This window comes from Struthio camelus, chromosome 24, assembly GCF_040807025.1.
Source record: "Struthio camelus isolate bStrCam1 chromosome 24, bStrCam1.hap1, whole genome shotgun sequence".
Classification (NCBI taxonomy): Eukaryota; Metazoa; Chordata; class Aves; order Struthioniformes; family Struthionidae; genus Struthio; species Struthio camelus.
Genome location: NC_090965.1, coordinates 3,334,768 through 3,354,996, shown reverse-complemented (window position 1 = coordinate 3,354,996; position 20,229 = coordinate 3,334,768). Strand labels below are relative to the sequence as shown.

General features: G+C 40.2%; 1 protein-coding gene across 8 annotated transcripts in view; it reads left to right on the top strand.

Annotated features, from left to right (window-relative positions):
* The window catches only part of PPP1R12B (protein phosphatase 1 regulatory subunit 12B), a 127,908-nt gene that overhangs the window by 37,237 nt on the left and 70,442 nt on the right, over positions 1–20,229 (top strand). For all 8 annotated transcript variants that reach the window (XM_068918086.1, XM_068918085.1, XM_068918082.1 and 5 more), the window contains 8 exons: positions 2,292–2,451; positions 4,681–4,825; positions 6,490–6,564; positions 9,075–9,154; positions 9,686–9,831; positions 14,497–14,606; positions 17,895–18,092; positions 18,872–18,954. In XM_068918086.1, coding sequence (XP_068774187.1) covers positions 2,292–2,451; positions 4,681–4,825; positions 6,490–6,564; positions 9,075–9,154; positions 9,686–9,831; positions 14,497–14,606; positions 17,895–18,092; positions 18,872–18,954 — 997 coding nt within the window. The remainder of the gene's footprint in view (positions 1–2,291; positions 2,452–4,680; positions 4,826–6,489; positions 6,565–9,074; positions 9,155–9,685; positions 9,832–14,496; positions 14,607–17,894; positions 18,093–18,871; positions 18,955–20,229) is intronic.

The window sequence follows — 20,229 nt, the reverse complement described above, 5'->3', positions numbered from 1 at the left end:
TCAATCTAAATTATTCTAGGCTGGTGCTGGGATTGTTTGTATACTGAAAAGAATCCAGTCCTCTCTCACCGATGTAGTCTACTTGGTGCACAGCAGTTACTTTATTTTTGACGTTATTTTCAGGTATAGTTAGGAAGAGACCAATCCCTTGCTGTTTTTATCAACTATGTTACTGTTCCATTGATGAGTTTGTAGCTTGTCTATCTGAAAGCCAGTTGTGTTATTTGTCCAACTACCCCTATTGGAAATTTGATGTAGGATCACGTTCCTTCTGGTGAATAGAAACTTTTCAATTTCTTGCCTAGCTGTGTTTATGACCAGCTTATTCTCAGTTTGTTCCCTTCCTCCCACTGCCACCTCACTTTGACATAAGCTTAAATAGTTCTTCGTACTTAAATTTACTCTGCTCACTTATTTAAAGAGCAGAATTCTGTCTGCAGTCAGCCTTTGCCTTACTGGGCTGTCCAAAACACTTCTCTCTCTCTTAGCAGTCGGGCTACCTTGAGCGATCAAGAAGATAGAGAGCCTTTCTTTATGTCAGCATGAACTTGTCTCTCTTTAAAGTGGATAATAAGAGCTGTTCATGGTAGTAACATGGTTGAGATCTTACAAGGCAGTAATTTGGTCTCTGTTGCAGATATTTTGCCTGATGCTTCTTAGGATTATGTTTGGCTTTTTCATTGCTTCACCACATTAGTGGTATCCTGCTAGGATGCTCTGAAACAACCATCTGTCTCCACCAAGAAGCTGTCCACTGGCACACTTTAAAAAGGATCATAATTGCTGGAATAAATGTGTTATAAACTTCAGATAAGCTTAGCTCTGTAGCCTGTCTTTAACAGTAGCCAAAAGCAGATGCCTAGGGCAAACTATAAGAACAAGACAAGTGTGTATGATTCCTCTCCCTAACGCTTTCCCAGCCTCCAACCTCCATACCTTAAGGAATTCCTGAGCCGCATGGGCTTTCTGTGTACTTATGAATCCCCAGTGGATTTCTGTTTCGTGAAGTTGCACAGTTCTCCTCGGAAAATTTTAACACACACAGCATTCTGTTCAATAGTCGCAGATGTGCTGCTGCCCCTCCATGAATTTGTCTAATCCTTGTTTTGAAGCCATTTGGATTTTAATCTTAGCAGCATCCTGCTGCAGTGGGTTTCATAATTAAGACTCTGAGTTGCTAAGTGGGTTTTTTTGTTGTTTTTTTCTGCTCTGTTTTAAATGTTAATGCCCAATAATTTCATTGGGAATCATCGCATGCTTATACTGAGAGAACAAATGCCTAGGAATTGTTGCGCTTCAACACCATTCTTCATTTTTAGAGATGTCTGTCATATGCCCCTTCAGACTAGGTCTCTTCTACTTGAAAGAAAAATATGCTTAGTCTGTCATTGTATGGAAGCTGTACTATACTTCTGATTGGTATGTCATCCTTACATGACCTCATTAACATGAAAAATTCTTTAGTTTGTCATATCCACTTACTAAAACAAGGCTAAAATAGTTTTGCCTCTTGTTGGTTTAGTGACAGTTGAAGTAGTCCATCAGGCAGAACCACCTGGCCTCCCCGCATTAGTAACAGTTGTTTGCTAGTGTGGGAAACTTGTCCCCCTTGTTATCAGAAAGCCTCAAGCATCTGTATGAATGGACTCCCTTGAGCTAACTTGTTCTATAGCAGATCTTTTATGCCATCAGAGTAGAATTTTTTTGCCTTCTATCCTCAAATTGATTTCAATTTTTTTTTTTAAAGGAATTTGTTGCTTTGCTACTCAGGGTAATTGATTAAATGTTCCTTTCTCTGTGCATTGCATAAATGGCTCTGGTGCAGTAGGAGTTAATTGTACTGAGTTTTAAGTAAATATATGTCTGAGGCTGTACTGCTCTTGTAGATGTCTGAGAGTCTTCTCTCCAGATTCATGCTGTGGATTATACTCACATTCTGTTTGATTAAATTTGTTAAACTGTTGTTCATGGCTTGATTATTTAAATCTGAGACGCTAAATATTTAGGATATGATCCTTCCACCCATTACTGGTTCACAGTGTAGCTGGTTTGCAACAAGTGGCTCAACTTTCAGAGTTTTCTTTTTGGTTAGCCTTGAAATATCTGTCAGTGATGTATGAATTCTCCTAATTCCTGGAAAATGTTTTTGCTGATTATTATTGGTGGGTTTTTTTGTGGAGTATTACAAAGGAGTTACAAGTATTGTATAGCAAACAAAACATTGTGTAGATTTAATAAATATATGGGAACTTTCACTTCATAATCCCTTATTCTATACTTGGCCTTCTTAGGTGTAGACCTAGACCTGGCAAGAAAAGAAGAGGAGCAGAAAATGCTACAGGATGCCCGACAGTGGCTGAACAGTGGGAGAATTGAGGATATAAAGCAGCCTCGAACAGGTGCCACAGCTCTTCATGTTGCTGCAGCAAAGGGCTACTCTGAAGTCATGAGGTAGGAACTCCTTTCCATGGTGGGTGCACTGAATTAAGGGTGGTTGCCTAAGGAACCTATCTAGCTTTATAGTTGAGATAGTTAAACAGTATTGGGGAGATAAATGTATAATTTCAGCCTGTATGCCCTACAGCAGTTGCGAGCACCCCAACAGTTTACATGACCAGCTTATCAGTCTAGTGGAAAAATGCAGTGTCCACCCCTGTCTCAATACCCCCTACTGCTCAGTGCTACTGCTCTTGCAGCCTTCAGCAGTGATAGAGTGATCCCACTACAGAACGGTTCTATTTCTACTGCTCTGACACTAAAAAGCTTATTATGAGAGTAAACTTGCCCAATATAGTGTTTCCTGGCAGTAAAACATTCATGTTCTTACAGGTAAGGTCAAATTAAGGTTTCTAACAATAAAGCTTTTTCCTCTGTTCTTTGTGTGTGGGTGGAGCTATCCATAAAAATCTGCAAGGCTACTCCATTATCTGGGTTAAAATGCTTCTGGAAATGTTCATCTGCCTTGATTCTTTATTTCCTATTTTTTTGTGTCGTGACTTGCTGCATAGTAGCTGCTTCTTATCAAGCTCCAGTGATTTTGTTGTCCTCCATGATCCCCATTTGTATGCATTTGTTAGAGCTTATAATTGAGTTATAAGCTGTCTGAGGAAGGAACTGTACACGCCTGTGCCGTGCTCAGGAACACCAATTTAACACAGCTGATGTCGGATAGAAATCTAGCATCTCCTGAAACTGAAGTGTTGGTCCGGAGGACGGCTGTGTTTCCAGTACTCAAATGAAAGCTGCATTCATAATTTGCAAGCTGACTAGTTTTGCACAGCTACCCCTCAGCATTAAATGTTATAATGGTAAACAGACCTCACTGAGAGCTAATACTGTCTCACTCCTGCGTTTTTTATGGCCACCCTGTACGTTCAAGTATAAAACTTGAGTGACTTAAACCAAAAGGGCTGAAAGCCAGGAGCTAGCTAACTCTCGAATGAGACATGGAATTTGTCTGTGACCTTGAGTCTCTTAGCAGCTATGTTCCTCCCTTTTGCCAGCTGGAAAATCAACATAAAGTCAGCACCTGATTTAAAATTTCTTTCGCAGAGAAACACACTGCTATATGATGACTGTGTTTTATTTAGCACAATAACGCATCAGTGTAAAGCTGCAGGAGTTTCAAAACTGTTAATACCATTCTGGGGTCATGCTGGATTTCCCGGGTGCTGAAGGAAGGTAGTTCTGGGAGGCGAAAACCCCACAATGTAAATTTTCAGTAGCAGTTATGCAGGACTTGCAGAATTCCCTTGGGATAGCCTTCAATATTTAAGCAACCGGATAAGTCAGTTTTGATACATGAGCTGCTCAGTACTTTCACCAGATCACTTGCGTGCTACTGCACATATGCCTGTGAAACTTCAGACTACAATTGTGTCTTTTCTGTTTGTTTTTGTTTTTAAATCTTCAATCTTCAGATGCTATGAAACAGCAGTGCTTTGGTCTGCTGGAGAGGGAGCGGGTGGAAGGTAGGCAGGGTGATATGTGATGAGGGTGTTCCCAGGCAGGTCTACTTGGGTACAATTTGCTTTAGCCGTGCAAAGTCTAGTCTGCAAAAATGCGTTTTTGGCAACCCTGAGATGTGGGTTGTTTAACTTACAAATTACACAGCTGTCAATCACAGTCAGTAATATCTCTGCTTCTTACCTGGCAGTCCTGCCTGCATTTTCTTCTCGTAGACAGTTCCTACGGTGTAGCCTTGTTCACTGGTAGAACCAACACTAGACTCTAGTTACTAAATGTCCTTTTAATACCAGGTGCTATGCTTGGCTGCTTGTTATGGAGGTTACAGTCTACAGAGATGCTTTCTATTTGCTTAGTGCCTGACAGATTGTGGTGTCTTTTGTCCATTGAAGGAGGAGTTCAGACCGAGTCACTAATGCCTGATTAGAAATTAAGATGTTCTCTCAATTTAAGACATGCTGAAAGGGAATCTTACCGATTAGATGCTTTCCGACAGTTTTTACGATGACGGAAGTCACTTGTCCTTTCATTATACTCCCCCTTTTCTGTTATGATTGTGAACATGTCAAGTGGGATATTGCTTAGATGAATAACATGTTAAGAAATTACTGGCTTATTGTGTACCATGTCACCTGCTCTGTGGCTCATGATGTGAATTCTTCTATGCAGAGTCATTCTCATATGGGCAGAAATCAATATTGCTTATTTCCTTAGGCTTTTGATCCAGGCTGGGTTTAATTTGAACGTCCAGGACAATGATGGCTGGACGCCACTCCATGCTGCTGCACACTGGGGAGTGAAAGAAGCTTGCTCCATCTTGGCTGAGGCATTGTGCGACATGGACATCAGAAATAAACTGGTTAGTAAGCACAAGATGTTGGCACGTTTTATGCAATGTATTTTATAGCTAGATGCATATAAGATTTATTACCTATCCCTTGAACCGGCGGCATGACAAGGTTACATGGTGAGCAGTTCTTATATCATATGTAGTGGAGCATTTAAAAGCACCAGAAAATGAAGAATTTTTGCTGGAGGAAGACAGAAAAAGATATTTTAAGTACTACTGAAAAAAAACCCAGTGATGAATCTTGAGGACCAAGATTGTGAGAAAAGATAAATGCTAGTATATATTTTCCTTCTTTAGTATAATCCTGATGAATTAAACAAAAAACTGAGTTGTAGAGTGCAAAATGGTATACTAATATTAAAGTACAAATTGCTGAAAACCAGCGAACCCTTGAGAAACTGATAGCTTTAAATCCTTCCTGTTTTACTCCTTTTTTCATAAACAGGGAAGACTGAAAAATTCACTCAGGTTTTTTGAGAAACGAGGGGAAAAAAGTAAGATATTAGCTAAAAGCCCCCCATCTTAACGGATGGCGGTGTTTCCTTGAAAAACCTATGGATTTTCAAGAGCTGAAGTGAACTTGTGCTTTTTGTGTTGCCCTCCTTGCTACGGTGTGCCAGCAGTGTCTGTGAACTGCTTCCTGCAGCGGCTGATTGAGGCATACCCTGGCTGCTTCTGCAGTGGGAGACTGAGGATGTATTTACTTGGAGCAGCATCAGGGAATGAAAGTAGACAAGAGAATTTGATAAGAGAAATGTGGCGCTATATGGTGTGAGTGCATTGCTCTGTCCTGGAAACTGATGTGAAAGAAATAGCTGTATGAGCAGGAAACGTGTTAGCATGGTGAGCTCTTTGGCATCCAAAATATGGGGAATTTGTTTTGTTTTAAATGCCATCAGGTGTTCTCTCAGAGTGTTCAGAATGAGTGTGTTTTGTCATGATAAACCTGAAAAGAAAAAGGAAACAATTATATTTGCTGCATTGAGTTATTTGTTGTTCCCAGTCTAGTCAAGTGTTGTTACCTGTCCAGGTCAGGTGGCCCAGAGAATCTGTATTTATTCAAGCACTAGCCATCAGGTTTCATTATTCGTGTGTTAATAACATGATTATAGCTTTAATTGCATTGAAAATGTAGTGGATTTCTTGTTTGATGCCCCAAAGAAATTGTCCCTGGTTTGTGTTATTTGTAAATGTCCACTGGTGTGAAAATAGTCCCTAAATTTTTGGCATGCTGATGATTGGCAGCCTATCGGAAGGTTCAAATACAGGATAAAATAGTAGACAGGTTGATCATATTCTTCCTCAGTACCAGAGCATGCCTTTTAGAAACCTGGAAGCTCAAACATAGTAATCCTGACTGCTTCATCTGAGTAGCAGCAGACTGTCAGGCTGCGCATCTTGGAACTGTGCTTCTATGATTAAGGTTGGTCCGATCATGGTTTGCGTCATTAAACTACCATCACCATTGCTTGGCTTTCCCTACTCTAAAGTGAAATAACTAAACAGAGTATGTTACCCAGCATTTGGGGAGAGAGGATGTAGAATACGTTCAGTTTTGTTCTTCACTGGTAAAGAGTGCTTTTTTTGACTATTAATGCCATCTTGGCATTAATAGCGTCTTGGCATGTCATCTTCGATAGCATCTTTTGTTTTCTTATTGCATGTGTCATCAGGGCCAGACACCATTCGACGTGGCTGATGAGGGACTTGTTGAGCATTTAGAAATGCTGCAGAAGAAACAGACTGTGGTGAGTTTCTGGATGATCGTTTTCCACCTCTCCAATTACCCTTTCACGCACGGATGTTCTATAAAACTTATAATCTCAACAGAAGCGTGAAGCAGAGGCCGAGCTATTTTTTTTTATGCTAGTCATTGGGAAATCTTTAATTACACCAGTATTTTTAATACCTAGAAATCTAGAAAACTGCATGACTCTCTCAAAGTCAGTAGTTTATTGGCATGCAGAATTTTGTAAACTTCTAAGGCATGTACAATTCATCTTCGAAGTTGCTATTATTCTTTAGTGGCTTTTGATGCTGGGGAGCTTGCAAGCAAACAAACTACTCTTTCCTTAATGAACAATTACCCTTGTCAGCTTTGTGTTTGTATTTAAGAAGCATGGTATCAGTGTGTTTCCCTTTCTTACAGTAGTGAGACACTTTGATTTCTTTTGAGCAGAAATTATAAACTGCAGGGAGTTGCACACTGAAAAATTCAGTGGTTTCAAAAACCATATTAAACTGCCATTTCATAATGCCGTGGAGATATTGGAAAGGGTTATAAGTAGAAAGCTGGCATAAGAAAAGGAAGGCAAAGAATATCTTGATCAAAGTAAGCCAGTCATCAAACCACAATGTTGTCTTAGGATTACTTTCTTTCCTTTTTCATCTGATCTACTCAATTAGTTCATTTGGGGGTTTCCAAGAAACAAACAAACCTTCTTTAAAAAAACAAAAAACCCTCAAATCATAAGGTATCATTTAAAATGTTGGTTTTAGAAACATCCTTAACGAGAACGTTGCTGATAAAACCAAGTAAAGTATTTTGAGGAACTGACAATGTGGGTGGTAGAGCTCAAACTCTGATGATAACACAGCTGCTGTCATCCTTAAATAGCATCCTTAACATTCACAGAATCTTTTTAAAAATCAATAAGCTTCTCCCTAAATGAGGTGTTGATAAATACTATTGTTGTTGTATTTTGGATTTCCTCCTATGATATTACCCCAGGATTCTGCAGATACCTACATTCCACAGGAGAAAAGAAAAAGCAAAACAACAATCAGAATTTTTTTTAGGTGCCTACTAGCCCATTTTTGGACCTACTTAGCAGGGACCAGCAACCCTCTTATTCTCTATAGTGTTGCACTATATAAAGGCCTTTCCAATTTATTAAATGGCTATAGCAAGCTGTAGTAGAACTGAGAAGAAGAGAAGACTCTAGACCTGATCACTTTTTTTCAGTGGATATGATTTTTTGACAGAAATGTCATTTTTATCATGTTTATGTCATTTGAAGTAAAAGAAATTGCAATTATTAAAGATGGAATAGACTGTTCCAGAACACATACATTTATTCACTTTCAAAATGGGTCTCCAATCTGTTTTTAATCTAAAGTTTAAATTCAAAAAGTATATCAGAAAAAATGATACCACGCTTGCCAAATCATGGTGGTGTTAGAATGGAAAGGAAATTTTGTTTGCTGGAAACATTTCATTTGGTTTTGTTTTGGCATTAATTTTGTTTTTGGAATTTATCTTCTGACTTTCCTGTGAATGAGACAGACTGGATTTCTTGCACTTCCCTTTTCTGTGCTCTTGCAGTTTATACCCTTTAATAAAATGCTGTACCCCAAAACTTTGGTCCTGCGCTGGACTCTGTGTAGCTTTTCACACATTCAGAATTTGCAGAGCTTTTGCTTCGTGTGCCTAAGGTCAGCTGCTCCTATCCAAAGAGGAGGAGTAACTATGAGATGTGGCACAGATGAGAGACTTGCAAGTGAGCCTCTAATTGCAGTTCTTTTTTTATTATGGTTTGTTACTTTATTTTTTAAAAGCTCAACTGTGTCTGTGCTAGATGCTACCAAAAAAATTTGCAGTTATTGCTTTATCCATCAGTGGTGACACAATTCACATTACTGGTGCTTGAGCAAAATACTTCAGTTGGTGTGGTGATCACGGGTGTTCTTGTGCAATGACTTGGGCCAGAATTTGAGGGATTTAAGCAGTGACTCACCCTCATGGGAGATCCATCAGTTGTCTGTACAGGGCAGACTTAAATACTTCACTCTGAAAGCAGGTAAATATTAGCTACCAAGGCAGCAGATTTTAAACTGAATCTAGGCTGATTTCATGTGCATGCAAGCACATGTGGACAGATCTCCAGCACTGTGCATGTGTGGGCAGACTGAGGGCAGTACAGTGGAAGTCAGCATTTGTCTCTGGGTCTCAAGCACTGACTGCTGCAGATTTCTGTGAAGGTTTGATTAAATTGTAGCAGCTTGAGTCTAAGGAGATGCTCAGTGTGTAGCTGTGCCGTTGTGGAGCTCCAGTCCAAGACATCCAGCGCTCTTACGGCTATGCTGTCTGTTGAATTGGCTTGTTAAGCCGCATCCACAGTTATGATAAGGGCAGGTATTTTTCATCTAACAAGGCTGGCTTGACCTTATGCTGTGATAATTACCAGATTCTGCTGAGGTGGCTTGTTAAGATGTGTCTTTTGATTCTTTCTTCTATCTTCTTGGACGTTTTTGACAGCTGCGAAGTGAGAAGGAGACGAGGAATAAACTAATTGAAGCTGACATGAATGGCAAGCCTCAAAGTGGACTCTTCCCAAAGTAGGTTTCTTTCCTCTTCGTTGACAAAGAGCTGTGCAGAATGCAATGGGAGACTGGCTTGATCTGCTAGCAGTCAGCTTGCCTCAACTGGTTTAAAAAAGTTATTGCTGTTCCTGTTCATTTTATTGTTTCTTTCAAGTTCTTGAACAAGGATTTGGGTGCTCAGTTGCTTGGTGGTGCTCGCTTCCCCAGTCTCTGCTCTTACTGAGTATCAGCTTGACCTTTGGACTGAGAGCTGCACAGTTGCAGTTGTACAGAACTGTGCAGCCCGACTGATGGATTGTGTTGCCCTAGGCAGAGACACCCCATTTTTGGATGGAGAAATGCCTGCAAACTTAGGAAATGTGAGACTGGCATTGGAATCTGCAACAAGTGGGCAATGCTGGATATGCTGGGATGTGGAGTCTGTAGATGGCTTTTGTCCTTTTGCTTGTTCTATACATAGCAAATCATGTGTATGTGTTTCCAAAAAGTAGAATGCAGAAATATCTCACTTGCCTGGCAGTCATTAAAAGTTCCTATTTTTTTCAGCAAAGAGAAGATTCTTTATGAGGAAGATACACTGAAGTCCATGGAAATGGAGGAAGAGAACAAGGACTCTAGCAGTTCCAGTTCTGAGGAGGAGGAGGAAGCTGAAGAAGATGAAGTTTCAGAATCAGATGCTGAAAAGGAGTCAGGTAAGACATAGTAGAGTCTCAGATTTAATCATTAGCAGAGCAGCAGTGGGGGCTCAGTTTGACAACTGCATCTTTTTGTTTAATTGTTAAAGACATCCTGAAGTCTTTCTTTCAATGTACAGAATATGGAGAACTCTCTAGCTAGTGTACTAGAGAGCTTTTTCTAAATGTCAAAGCTTGGCTTTCTCCTGAAATTAGTTATTAAAAATATTTTCCTTAAAATATCAAAAATTCAAACTCTTTCACTTGTCATGGCTGGCATTGAGGCAATGAAGAATTGTCTTCTCCTTTTAAAAAGTGCCTGTAACACCCTTTAACCACAGGAAAACATCTCCCTTTTGATTTCCCCAGTGTTCCAAAGCAGTGCTATTCTTTTGAAAAAGGAAGGTATTTCCTTTCTCCTTGCTGACTCCCAGATCAGCAGAAAAGAGCTATGGTTAGAATTTTAGCTTCTACTTTGTGCTCACTTGGATTTAAGTTAATACAGTGTTGCATAAGTTTTTCTTAAACAGATTTATTTTTATTTTACTTGGCTGAATCAGTGATCACTTCAGTTACCACAAGCTTGTAGAAAAGCAATTGAACACGTGGGGAGGAAGTAATCTGTTTGCTGTATTTGGATCAGAACATTGAACTGAAGAGCTGAAATTGTTCTGTGTAATTATAGAGACAAGGAACTTTTTTTTTCTGGTTGTGTTGTATAATAATTGCAAAACACAGTGGAAAAATGATGGTTAAGTACATCAAGTGGCATTAGGCTTTATATTATAGCATATAGCTGGCGTCTTACTCCTTTCCTTTCGATCCCATTCCTTTTCCATTATCTCCAAAGCAGCATATATGTGCAGCATGGATAGTTTAAATGAAGAACCTTAATTTTGCAGTAATCCAATACCTGTACATAGTATTTCTGTAAAGAGAGACGGTTCTTAGACTAAGACGTGTTTAATGGTTAAACTGCTTTTAACATCGGCTTATTTGGGCTATATCTCAGTATACTAATAAATCCTTGCAAGGGAAGTATAATTTAAAGTGTTGCCTTGCTTCTTGTATCAGTAAAAATTGTTGCCTGTATTCTAATTGTATGAGGATTACAATGTTTATCACAGTAGGAGGGGTGTTGAGAATCCTGGCTGATCTTTGCAGAGCTGGTAGTTACAAAAGCTATTTGGGTAACAAGGTGAAAAAATCTTGTGGCTTGTAAATCAAGCAAATGTAGTGGAGAGGTCAGTGGCAGAAGCAGTCATGTAGTAGAAGTCACATTTATTTGCTCCATAAATCAGTGTTTTACTAGACAGTGTCCCTGTATAGTGATGTACCAATTCTTGTAAACATGGCAAGAACTTGACCAAAACACCTATAAAGTAGATGCAGCTGTAACAAATGGAACTACATGGTATTTAACTGTTTCAGGAACAGTATGGGATCCTTCAGCAAGAAAAGTGCTACAGCATTCAGCATTTAATTTTGCATAAAGCCGGAGCAGTTGTTTTTATTGAATTAATTCCCTGAGCTAAGCACATTACAGTATACTAATCTATTGGAAAGTACTAAGGCCAAATCAGTTGGCAGACAGAAAGCTTAAGGATCAGGCTGCAGGCCTTGTCACCTGTGTTGTCCTTTCCCAGAGAGATTATTGGCCCCTTGCAGAAATTTCAATCAGAATTGAAATTACTTACACCGTAAACTTCTCAAATCTCTAATAAAATGAATATGAATTCATCCAAGGAGATGTGGACATAGCTGTCAGTTGCTGCATATATAAATGGAGTGCACGTGTTCAGTATGCCTTTTAAAAAAAAAGGTTCATGACCAGATGACCTCAACCCACATGTTGTACGAGTGAAAAAGTCCTCCAAAGAGACGTAGGGATGAAAATTTATTTTCATAGAAAATTATAGATGTCACTGATATTAGCAGAGCTTCAAATACAATCTTAAGAGTTATACTGTATCTGCTAGACACTTTAAATGCTTACATGGGTGCAGGAGGTCTGTTTTTGAAAACATGGAAATTATCTCTTTACTCTCTTATTCATACACCTCTTCAGTTTCTTCTGATATTTAATACTTATATGGCTTTGTAATTCTGAGCAGTGCTGGACAGACAAAGGCGGTTATTGCCCTAAAGAGTTTAAAGACCAGATTAAGAATTAAAGAAGAAGAAAAAGGCAAAACATTGTTAGGAGTGAACCTCTTAAAGGAAAAATAGGAGCAGTTTGCTAACTGAGCATGAAATGGCGTAAAGTAGAAGCTGATGAGAGTATAATACAGAATTTTATTTTGAAGTATGATTTTGAAGGGTCTCAGATTGTGTTAGATTTGTGGGATTTACAGGGAATGAGGGAGGTTATGAAATTTGAAGAGGTGATCAGGGAAATTGCTGGAGTGCCTCAGAGTACCATGTTTCTTACAATCTGTGTTGCTCTTCAAACAAAAGAAGCAAAGTGCATTAATGTCATTTTATTCATCTTGAGAACAATTAACAATTTTGCATTTGAGCTATATATAACCAAGAGAAAGATCAGTATAAAAGTCTGTGATCATTATCTGGGGCAAGGACAGCCTTACTCTGTTACAATAATCGATTATTGTGAATTAAAGCAGGCCAGGGAAGCTCCAAATGCTTCAAAATACCCTCTAGAAAAATGACATCTAAGACATCTAAGACTGAAATTTCCTGTCACGTTTTGGAAGGCCTAGTTATTACCAAATGGGAGAACTAAATTTTCAGTCTCACCAACCTCAGTTTGGGGAGATTGAACTAATCCTGACCTGTTTCCCTTTGATTGGAGCTCATGAGGTTTATTGCTCAAATTTTAGTAAAGTAAAATGTGATGTCCTGCACTGAAGACAAAGATGCCTGTGATCATCTGATCTCTCACTTTGCCAGTGCAAGGTGCTTTCACCTATCCTTCATCTGCGATTGACTCCTTTCAGTCACATTGCTTACAGTTATAGTTCCTTCCTAACCTGTCATTACCTCTTGGGCTTTTGCCCTTATAATTAGGTTTGACCTTGAAGCCTGACCTCTGTACTATAAACTTCCAAAATGGGTCACCAGTCAGCATCTAGTCCAGCCTATGATCTCTGCCAACTGTCAGATTGGATCTGTTTGCTTTATATTTCTCTCCTTCCTGCAGTGTCTTGAATTCTCCCATGTTTTACAGACTTCAGTCTCAAGAAACCAGCAAATGGCAAGCGTGTAATTTTTTTGTCCAGCTCTCTATCCATTTTCATGGTCTCCTGTAAGCTGATTCAAGCCTACAGGGAGATATGAGTAATCTACCGCCTGCTTCCTAAAAGGGCTGTGCAAAAGTGTGCGACGTTTCAGAGCGTTAGACTCAAGAAATGAAATATTCAGTGCAGATGACCTTTGGAAGTTCTGCGATAATACAAAGAGAGGGAAGGGTGACTGAGATAGGTGGAGGTCAACTTCAATATCATGCAGACTTTTTCTAGGGGAGGTGCATGCTTGTCTCTCTAATCTTGGCTCTGTCAGTTCTGCTAACTGTCTGTAATTTTGAAATGTTTCTCTTGACTTGCTCTTTTCTGTTTCCTGTGTCCTTTGAATCCTGTATCTAGGAGTGAGAACGTTTGTTTCAGAAAGATCTCCAAGCTCCAAGGTGCCATTCTCACAGATGCTCCCTACCCAACTGCTTTTTATGTGTACTAGGAGATTTTTGTTGGCTGCACGTACCCCATTTCCTGATGCTGATTTTGTGGTTACACTCAAAGTGACTTTGTTTTCTCAAAAGCAGGACTGTGTGAGGCACTTTTAGCTGTGAGAGGAAAGCATTTTGTTGTTGTAGGGACATCATTTCTCAGGCATGTTGCACGTGGCCATGGTTTGTAAATAGCCTGTATAAGAGCCCTGTGCACGTCTGTCATTTAAACAGAATTTGATTTTTGAATTTTGCATTCAAACAGAATGCCTGAAGCATAGTCTCTGGTTTCTGTGCCCCATGATAAAGCCTGACGGAAGTGTCAGCTTTGGGGCATAGATAAGAAGAAAGTTTTAATTCTGGCCGATTCCAGTTGTCTTAACAAGCTGCAAGCCAGTTGTGAGCTTTGATAGTGTTTGGTTAGCTTGCTTTGGGCATTGTTAAGGAGTTCTTTTGGGAATCAGTCCTAGCTTCGTGTGGAAAAATCCACGTCCCTGGAGAGGACCAGAAATTATGCCTGCTAACGTGAGCAACTGCAGTAGAACCATGTAACGAAATCCACCGCCAGGCTTACTCGGAAGATGCGTGCTCTAATGCATGCTCATGTACTGCAGTGGTAATGGCACACTCTGCTTTTCTTCCTGAATTTCACAAGGGAAGAGCAGTCACTGAGAAAGGAAATAAAATTGTGAATAAACTCCGTTGTCCTACTTAAAATGTTTTCTGCAAAGATTTTGCTTGTCTTGGGGGGGTGACATTCAAAAGCTTGCTTCTGCTCTTCTTGGCAAACATATCTGGGGAACTGGGGAAATAAAAAGTCAGTAGAAAGCCTGCAGAAAAAAGACTGTTTAGCTGTGGCACTGAAATCATCTTTAGGATCTAAAGCATTCTGAGGTGACAGCAACTCTGAATTTGAGGTTAGTGCACATTGTGCTTGTAAAGAAGAGCCTTGGAAGTACAATACTGAAACGTTTGGTTTCTCTTCTTCTTTAAAATTGTAGAAAGGAAGGAAGAGTCCTTTGCCAACCACTCCAGCCATGAAACCAGGCCTAGCATCACTGAACAAATACCACCACCAGAGCCCAACTCCTTCACTGCATCTGCCAGAAGAGTAAGTGCATTTGGAATCAATGTGGACTCAAACAGTGCTTGAAAGCAGTAGGTTTTACTGGGAAATAGTCACTCGGAAACTGGTTTTCAGAGGAGCTGTAAGAGTTGAATTAGGAAAACACAATAGTATGTGATTAAGATAAAGGTGCTGTATTAACAGTAGTATAGGACTAGCACAAAGGAGGATATTTGTATGCCTCTCCCAGTCTTTTATCCTCTGAAGCAAGTTGTGCTGTTCACAAAAGACACCCTGCTTACTGCAAGTACTTTGTGTCATTGTCAATACTGAGATAGCTGATCCCAGTCTCTTACCAGCAGGAGATCCTTCACCATCCTTCACCAACCTGGTTCCTGCTGGTTCCTGCCGCTGTTTCCCTAGCAGCGAAGCTGGCATTATCTTCTAAAGTGTCTCTGAATTGCCAAACTCGGTTGATTCAGTGGCATGATGTTATAGCCCAGTAAGCAGAGAGGATAAAGTTTGCATCTGACTAGATAGCTAGGCTATGGAAGCTTTTTAAAGGTGAAGCAGAGTTGCTGAAATCTTATCTGAATTCTCCAGCTCTCATGTCACTCAGCTAGTTGGCACCAGGAAACTCCATGTTCTTCCAAGGATGAGTATCTTATGCTTCTGGTTTCTTTTTTCTTTTTCTTTTCTTAATGTGGAAGACAGATATACAATGCAGGCTACTTGCCAAAGACTGAAGTACTGGGTACATGTGAGAGGGAAAAAGTTTCTTAGTTAGACACATTTTTCCTTTTTAAACATGCTACTAAGTCTCACTTCTTGGCTAGATGAAAGAGAGCTCCTCTGGGCATTGTTCAACCCTGGCTTACTTAGCTGGGGAATTGTTAAAGGTAGAAGGGTGCTGTGAGGTGTGAGCAGTGCAGTTAACTTCTTCCTCGCTGCAGTCTTATTTTCACCTCATTTGAGCTGTTTGTACCCACAGTAATGCTGTGAGGGTACAGAAGTGGGCCTATGTGCAAAGCCATTGTTAATTTGACCTTAGTCCCTTAAGACTGACTCCTTTGCATTTGTTTACATTTTTGTTGTTTTGTAACTGCCTTTGTCAGATTGGGTTATATATAGGGATATGCGAGTGCTTGTGTTGCCTCCATTCATGGAGATGTTAGTCTGTGGCTAGAAATTATAGGAGGGAGTTAGTCTGTGGTTAGAAATTACAGGAGGGAGTTTTTACAGGGGGGAATTGAGTTTTCTCTAAGGAAAGTGTCAAAGCTACATAAAAGCATTGGAGTTTTGTAGCTCAATAGACTGGAAGTGTCAGAATAAGTGGAGTACGGATAAACTCTGTTCATCTGCATTAAAATAATGTTAGCTAAGACAGTACACACTGTGTACAAAAATTTACCTTTGCAGTCTTGTTAGACAAGGACAGAACTCCCCAGTAGCTTTCTTTATTTTGAATAATGTCAGATGTTCTGTGTTACATAGAACCTAGCATAAAAACACCTTATCAGCTTTAACCCAAAACCTGTCTACCCCAGTATCCTGCCCTTGAGAGTGACCATCAAAAGATACTAGAGAAGACGTGAGAATTTAGCTGGACTTGTCTCCCACCTTCCAGCCATTTGCATTTCAAGGACTTGCTGAGCCTGAGGGTGGTATTTTTGTATTTGACATCCGCTGCTGACTTTTTCCTCTGTGAACTTACCCGGTAACTTTTTGAGTATCCATTATGTTTGGAAGCCTACAGCATGCAGTGGCAAAGGGTTCTGCAACTTAGTTACACATTGTACAGAGCTTCCTGCACTTGTTTCTTTAAGCTTGCCACATGCTGGTTTTGTTTGCTGCCCCTAGTTCCTTTATGGGAAGGAATAATAAATAATTGATCCCTGTTCACCCTTCTCGGTGCCACTTATGATTCTGTATACCTCTCTTGAATCTCAGCCTGAAGAGTCCTAATACACTGAATCACTCCCCATACTTTCATTGCCTTTCTTGTTGCCTTTCTCTGAATCTTTTCCACTTCTTTTATACTGTTTTTGAGCTGTGGAGTCCGGAGTTGTGTGCAATGTTGACGATGTGGGTGTATCCTTCAGTCACACAGGGGCCTACTGATGTTCTGTTTGCTTTTCTGTTTCTTCTCTAATAATTCCTAATGTTTTGTTTGCCTTTTTCACACAATTCAGTGGTGAGCCCCGGTCTTTGTGGAAGAATTTATTGTGGTGCCCAGGCTCCATTCTTGAATGGCAGTAGGCATCGTTTTGTGAGACTTTGTAGTTGTAGCTAAGGTTGTACGTTTGTACAATTGTACATTTGAGGAATAATACATGCTTGTCAAAAGTGCTTCGTGTAACAAAATACATGAAGGTCCGTTCTGTAATATGTGTAGAACGTGATTGCATGATCGTACAAGGAATTAAGTTAGAAGGGGCCTGTGGAAGCCTGTATTCCACCTTCTTGCTCAAAGAAGGATTAACTTCAAACCTGCATCATGTTGCTTTGAACTACCCAAGTCTGGCTGAGTACTAGAGAGTCTCTGAGGATGGAGATATCCCCATCTGTGTGGCTCCCTGTCCCAGTGCAGCATCATTCCTAGGGGAAAGTTTTTTTTCTTTCATGTCTAAATGAAATTTTCCTTGCTGGAACTTGTGCCTGTTCCTCGTTCTCCTTGCACTGCAGAATTCTGAGAAGAGGTCCAGCCGCATGTTTCCTGTAACTCCCCACACCCTTCTGGATTTTAGAGAGAGCAGTTTAATCTCTCCTTAGCCTTGTCTTCTCCGTGCTAAACAACCCAAATTTCTTCTGTCCCTCCCCCTTCAGGTTTTGTGCTCCAGCTACCTGACCGTCCTAGTGGCCTCTGCTGGACTCTCTCCAGTTTAAAAGTCTGTGCAAAAGTTTTATTTGCAGCTAGTCCTAAAAGAGTTGATTACTTTTAGTTTTTTTTTTTTTTTTTGCCTTTACTGAATAATTCCTCCTTCCCAAACCAGTACTAATAAAAGCTTCGTTGTTCTTTTTACATTCTCACTACAGAGCTGGAAGAGGGCAGTATGTGGGTGAGGGGAGCGGCACAGTGACACAAGATTTCTTTCATTGTGCATCCTTGGGGATGAGGCCACTGCAGCAGCTTGCTTCCCTCGGAGCTTCTCTTGAGCTATGTCATGTAATTAAACCTAAGCAGGAAATCAAATTGACTCGAAGTGAAATCAAAGTGTTATGCTTTCAAGTGTAGCCCAGCAAAAGCTGTGGCTTGTTAATACTCTTTCAGAACTTAGATTGTGCTTTGCAGTACCCTTATTTCTTCCAAATGTCCCTCTTTCTCCTCTACAGTTCAGTTGGCTCAACAAGTCAGAAGAGCAGAAGGATGAGTCACCTTCATCTTGGCGACTGGGTCTGCGGAAGACTGGCAGCCACAACATGTTGAGTGAAGTCGCTGCTACTCGTGAGGCACAGAGAGATAGGAGTTCTTCTATCTATCGTTCTTCGTCGAGTCCTCGTATATCTGCATTATTAGACAACAAAGAAAAGGTTTGGCTTCTAGCAAAGAAGTTTTAGTGCATCCCACTAGCGCAGTGTTTACTCACAGGTTTCAGACCCTTTTCCTTTGGGTTTGAATCATTGCCATTTTTTGTATCCAGAACAGATTTAGGTCTCTCTCATTCTTTACATGCGTGCGTGCGCGCGCACACACACACACATATGCACACATGCACACACACACACACATACATATATACATACATATATATATATATATATGTATGTATGTATGTATATAAAATGTTTTTTAACCCTGTCCTGCCAGTTTTCCCTGCAGAATTGTTGTGTAGTGCCCCTTTTACCTACTTAATGCTCAGGTTGAAGCCTGCTGCCAATGAGAAATGGCTGCCAGTCTGGCATGGCCCATTCTTTAATGGAAACTATCTAATGCAGACAGTAGCACACATCCGCAGTGGAAATTATCCTTTGCTGTGATTTAAATGGATTCTTCATGTATCCACCAGCTATATTAGTGGATCCCATCCCATGTGTTCACTAGCTGTAGCTGTGCTGCCCATTTACAAGTAGTCCTTGATAAGACCTTGTTAGAAGCTGCTTCTATTTACTAACGTGCTGTTCAGGAAATCATTTTCAAAACTGATACCTTTATGCTGTCAGATTTCTTATCCAAAAATGCCTTAAACCATTTGTTGGTTGAGAGGAAAATGCTTTCTTAATTGAAGAAATTGGAACAAAAATGTTGTTCTCATTGAATGCACTGAAAGTATAACAGCTTTGCAGTTGAAATACTTCTTTTGCTTCATCAGGATAAAGACAACAAGAGCTATCTTGCCACGATAGCCCCCAGAAGACTAAGCAGTACAAGCGATATAGAAGAAAAAGAAAACAGGTAAGACTGACTGAACTCAGCGTCTGTTCCGTAGACTATTCCTCCAGAATACCTTTTTTTCCTGTGTTCACGCTTCATATCTTTTCTCAGCAGTCCCAAGTGCACAGGTATTCACAATGTTTGGAGCTATCTCTGACCTATGAAATGTTTTGGTAAGTTGCCTTTCATTTAGATGAGCAGGACAGCAGTCTGGGTTCTCCACCCCTATATTCCTACATATATCGTCTCCATCCAGGAAACTAGATTTATGCCTCTTTTTTCCTTTTATATGGAAATTCCCGGTTTCTGTAGTTGGTATTTGCACTTGTATTTCTATGACGTGCTCAATAGTTACCTTCAATCTGTTTGTTCTCACTTCTTTCACTTTTTGAGTCACCTGAGTCTGTGAATATCTCATATATGGAACTGTTTCCATTGCAGGGGCTGGTTTTTACAGTGATTTCATATAGTTGCCCCTGGACAGAACCACAGTATAAATGGGATAAATGTCTCAAGTACCTCAAGACATGGCTGAGGAGCTAATTCCTCCAAACAGGTTCTTCACAGTTTTTGCAAGAGGGAGGAAGACTTGGGCTTAGCATCGTTTCCAGCCACTCCTCCAAAAGTGTTAGAAAAGCACACATAGAAATGCCATTGTGAACTATAATTGTTGTGAAAAAGTCATAGGAGAAGATGACCAGGAGAGAGAATTTTAGCACAGTTTGAGATTCTTCACTGATCTTTTGCTGGAACCTCCCTGCTGTGTTCTTGCTTAATCTCAGCCAGCTACTGTGATTTGGAATTTAGCAGACAATTTGTGTTTGAATGACTGATAAGCCCGAGTGGTTTTGGCAGTAGCTCATATTGAGTGGCACATCCAGCTGACTGCTGATAAGTGTCCTTTGCTCTATAAAATAGAGAGTAAGCAGGACTGGTCTGGTAACCAGACATCCTCTGTAGAACTTTTTCCCCAGTACTCTTTCCTTTTGAAACAGCATGAGTATTCCTTCATGGAACCCACATCCATGAAAGGGCATCAGAATCAGTAGTGCAGCTGAAAAATGAAAAACAGTTGCAGGCTAATGAGTAAATGGGTTACTGTTGCATACGTTTTAGGCTGGCTCTAGGTCCAGCCCATGACTGGCCCATGGGCCGGACCAGAGCGGAACAGGGCGTATTATCATTACAGGAGTTAGGAGAACGTGCCCTGGTAATTATGCTGAATAGGACTACTAATACTTTATTCATAAATTGTCAAGTAATTTTAGATATTGACACATATTTTATTTTATTTTA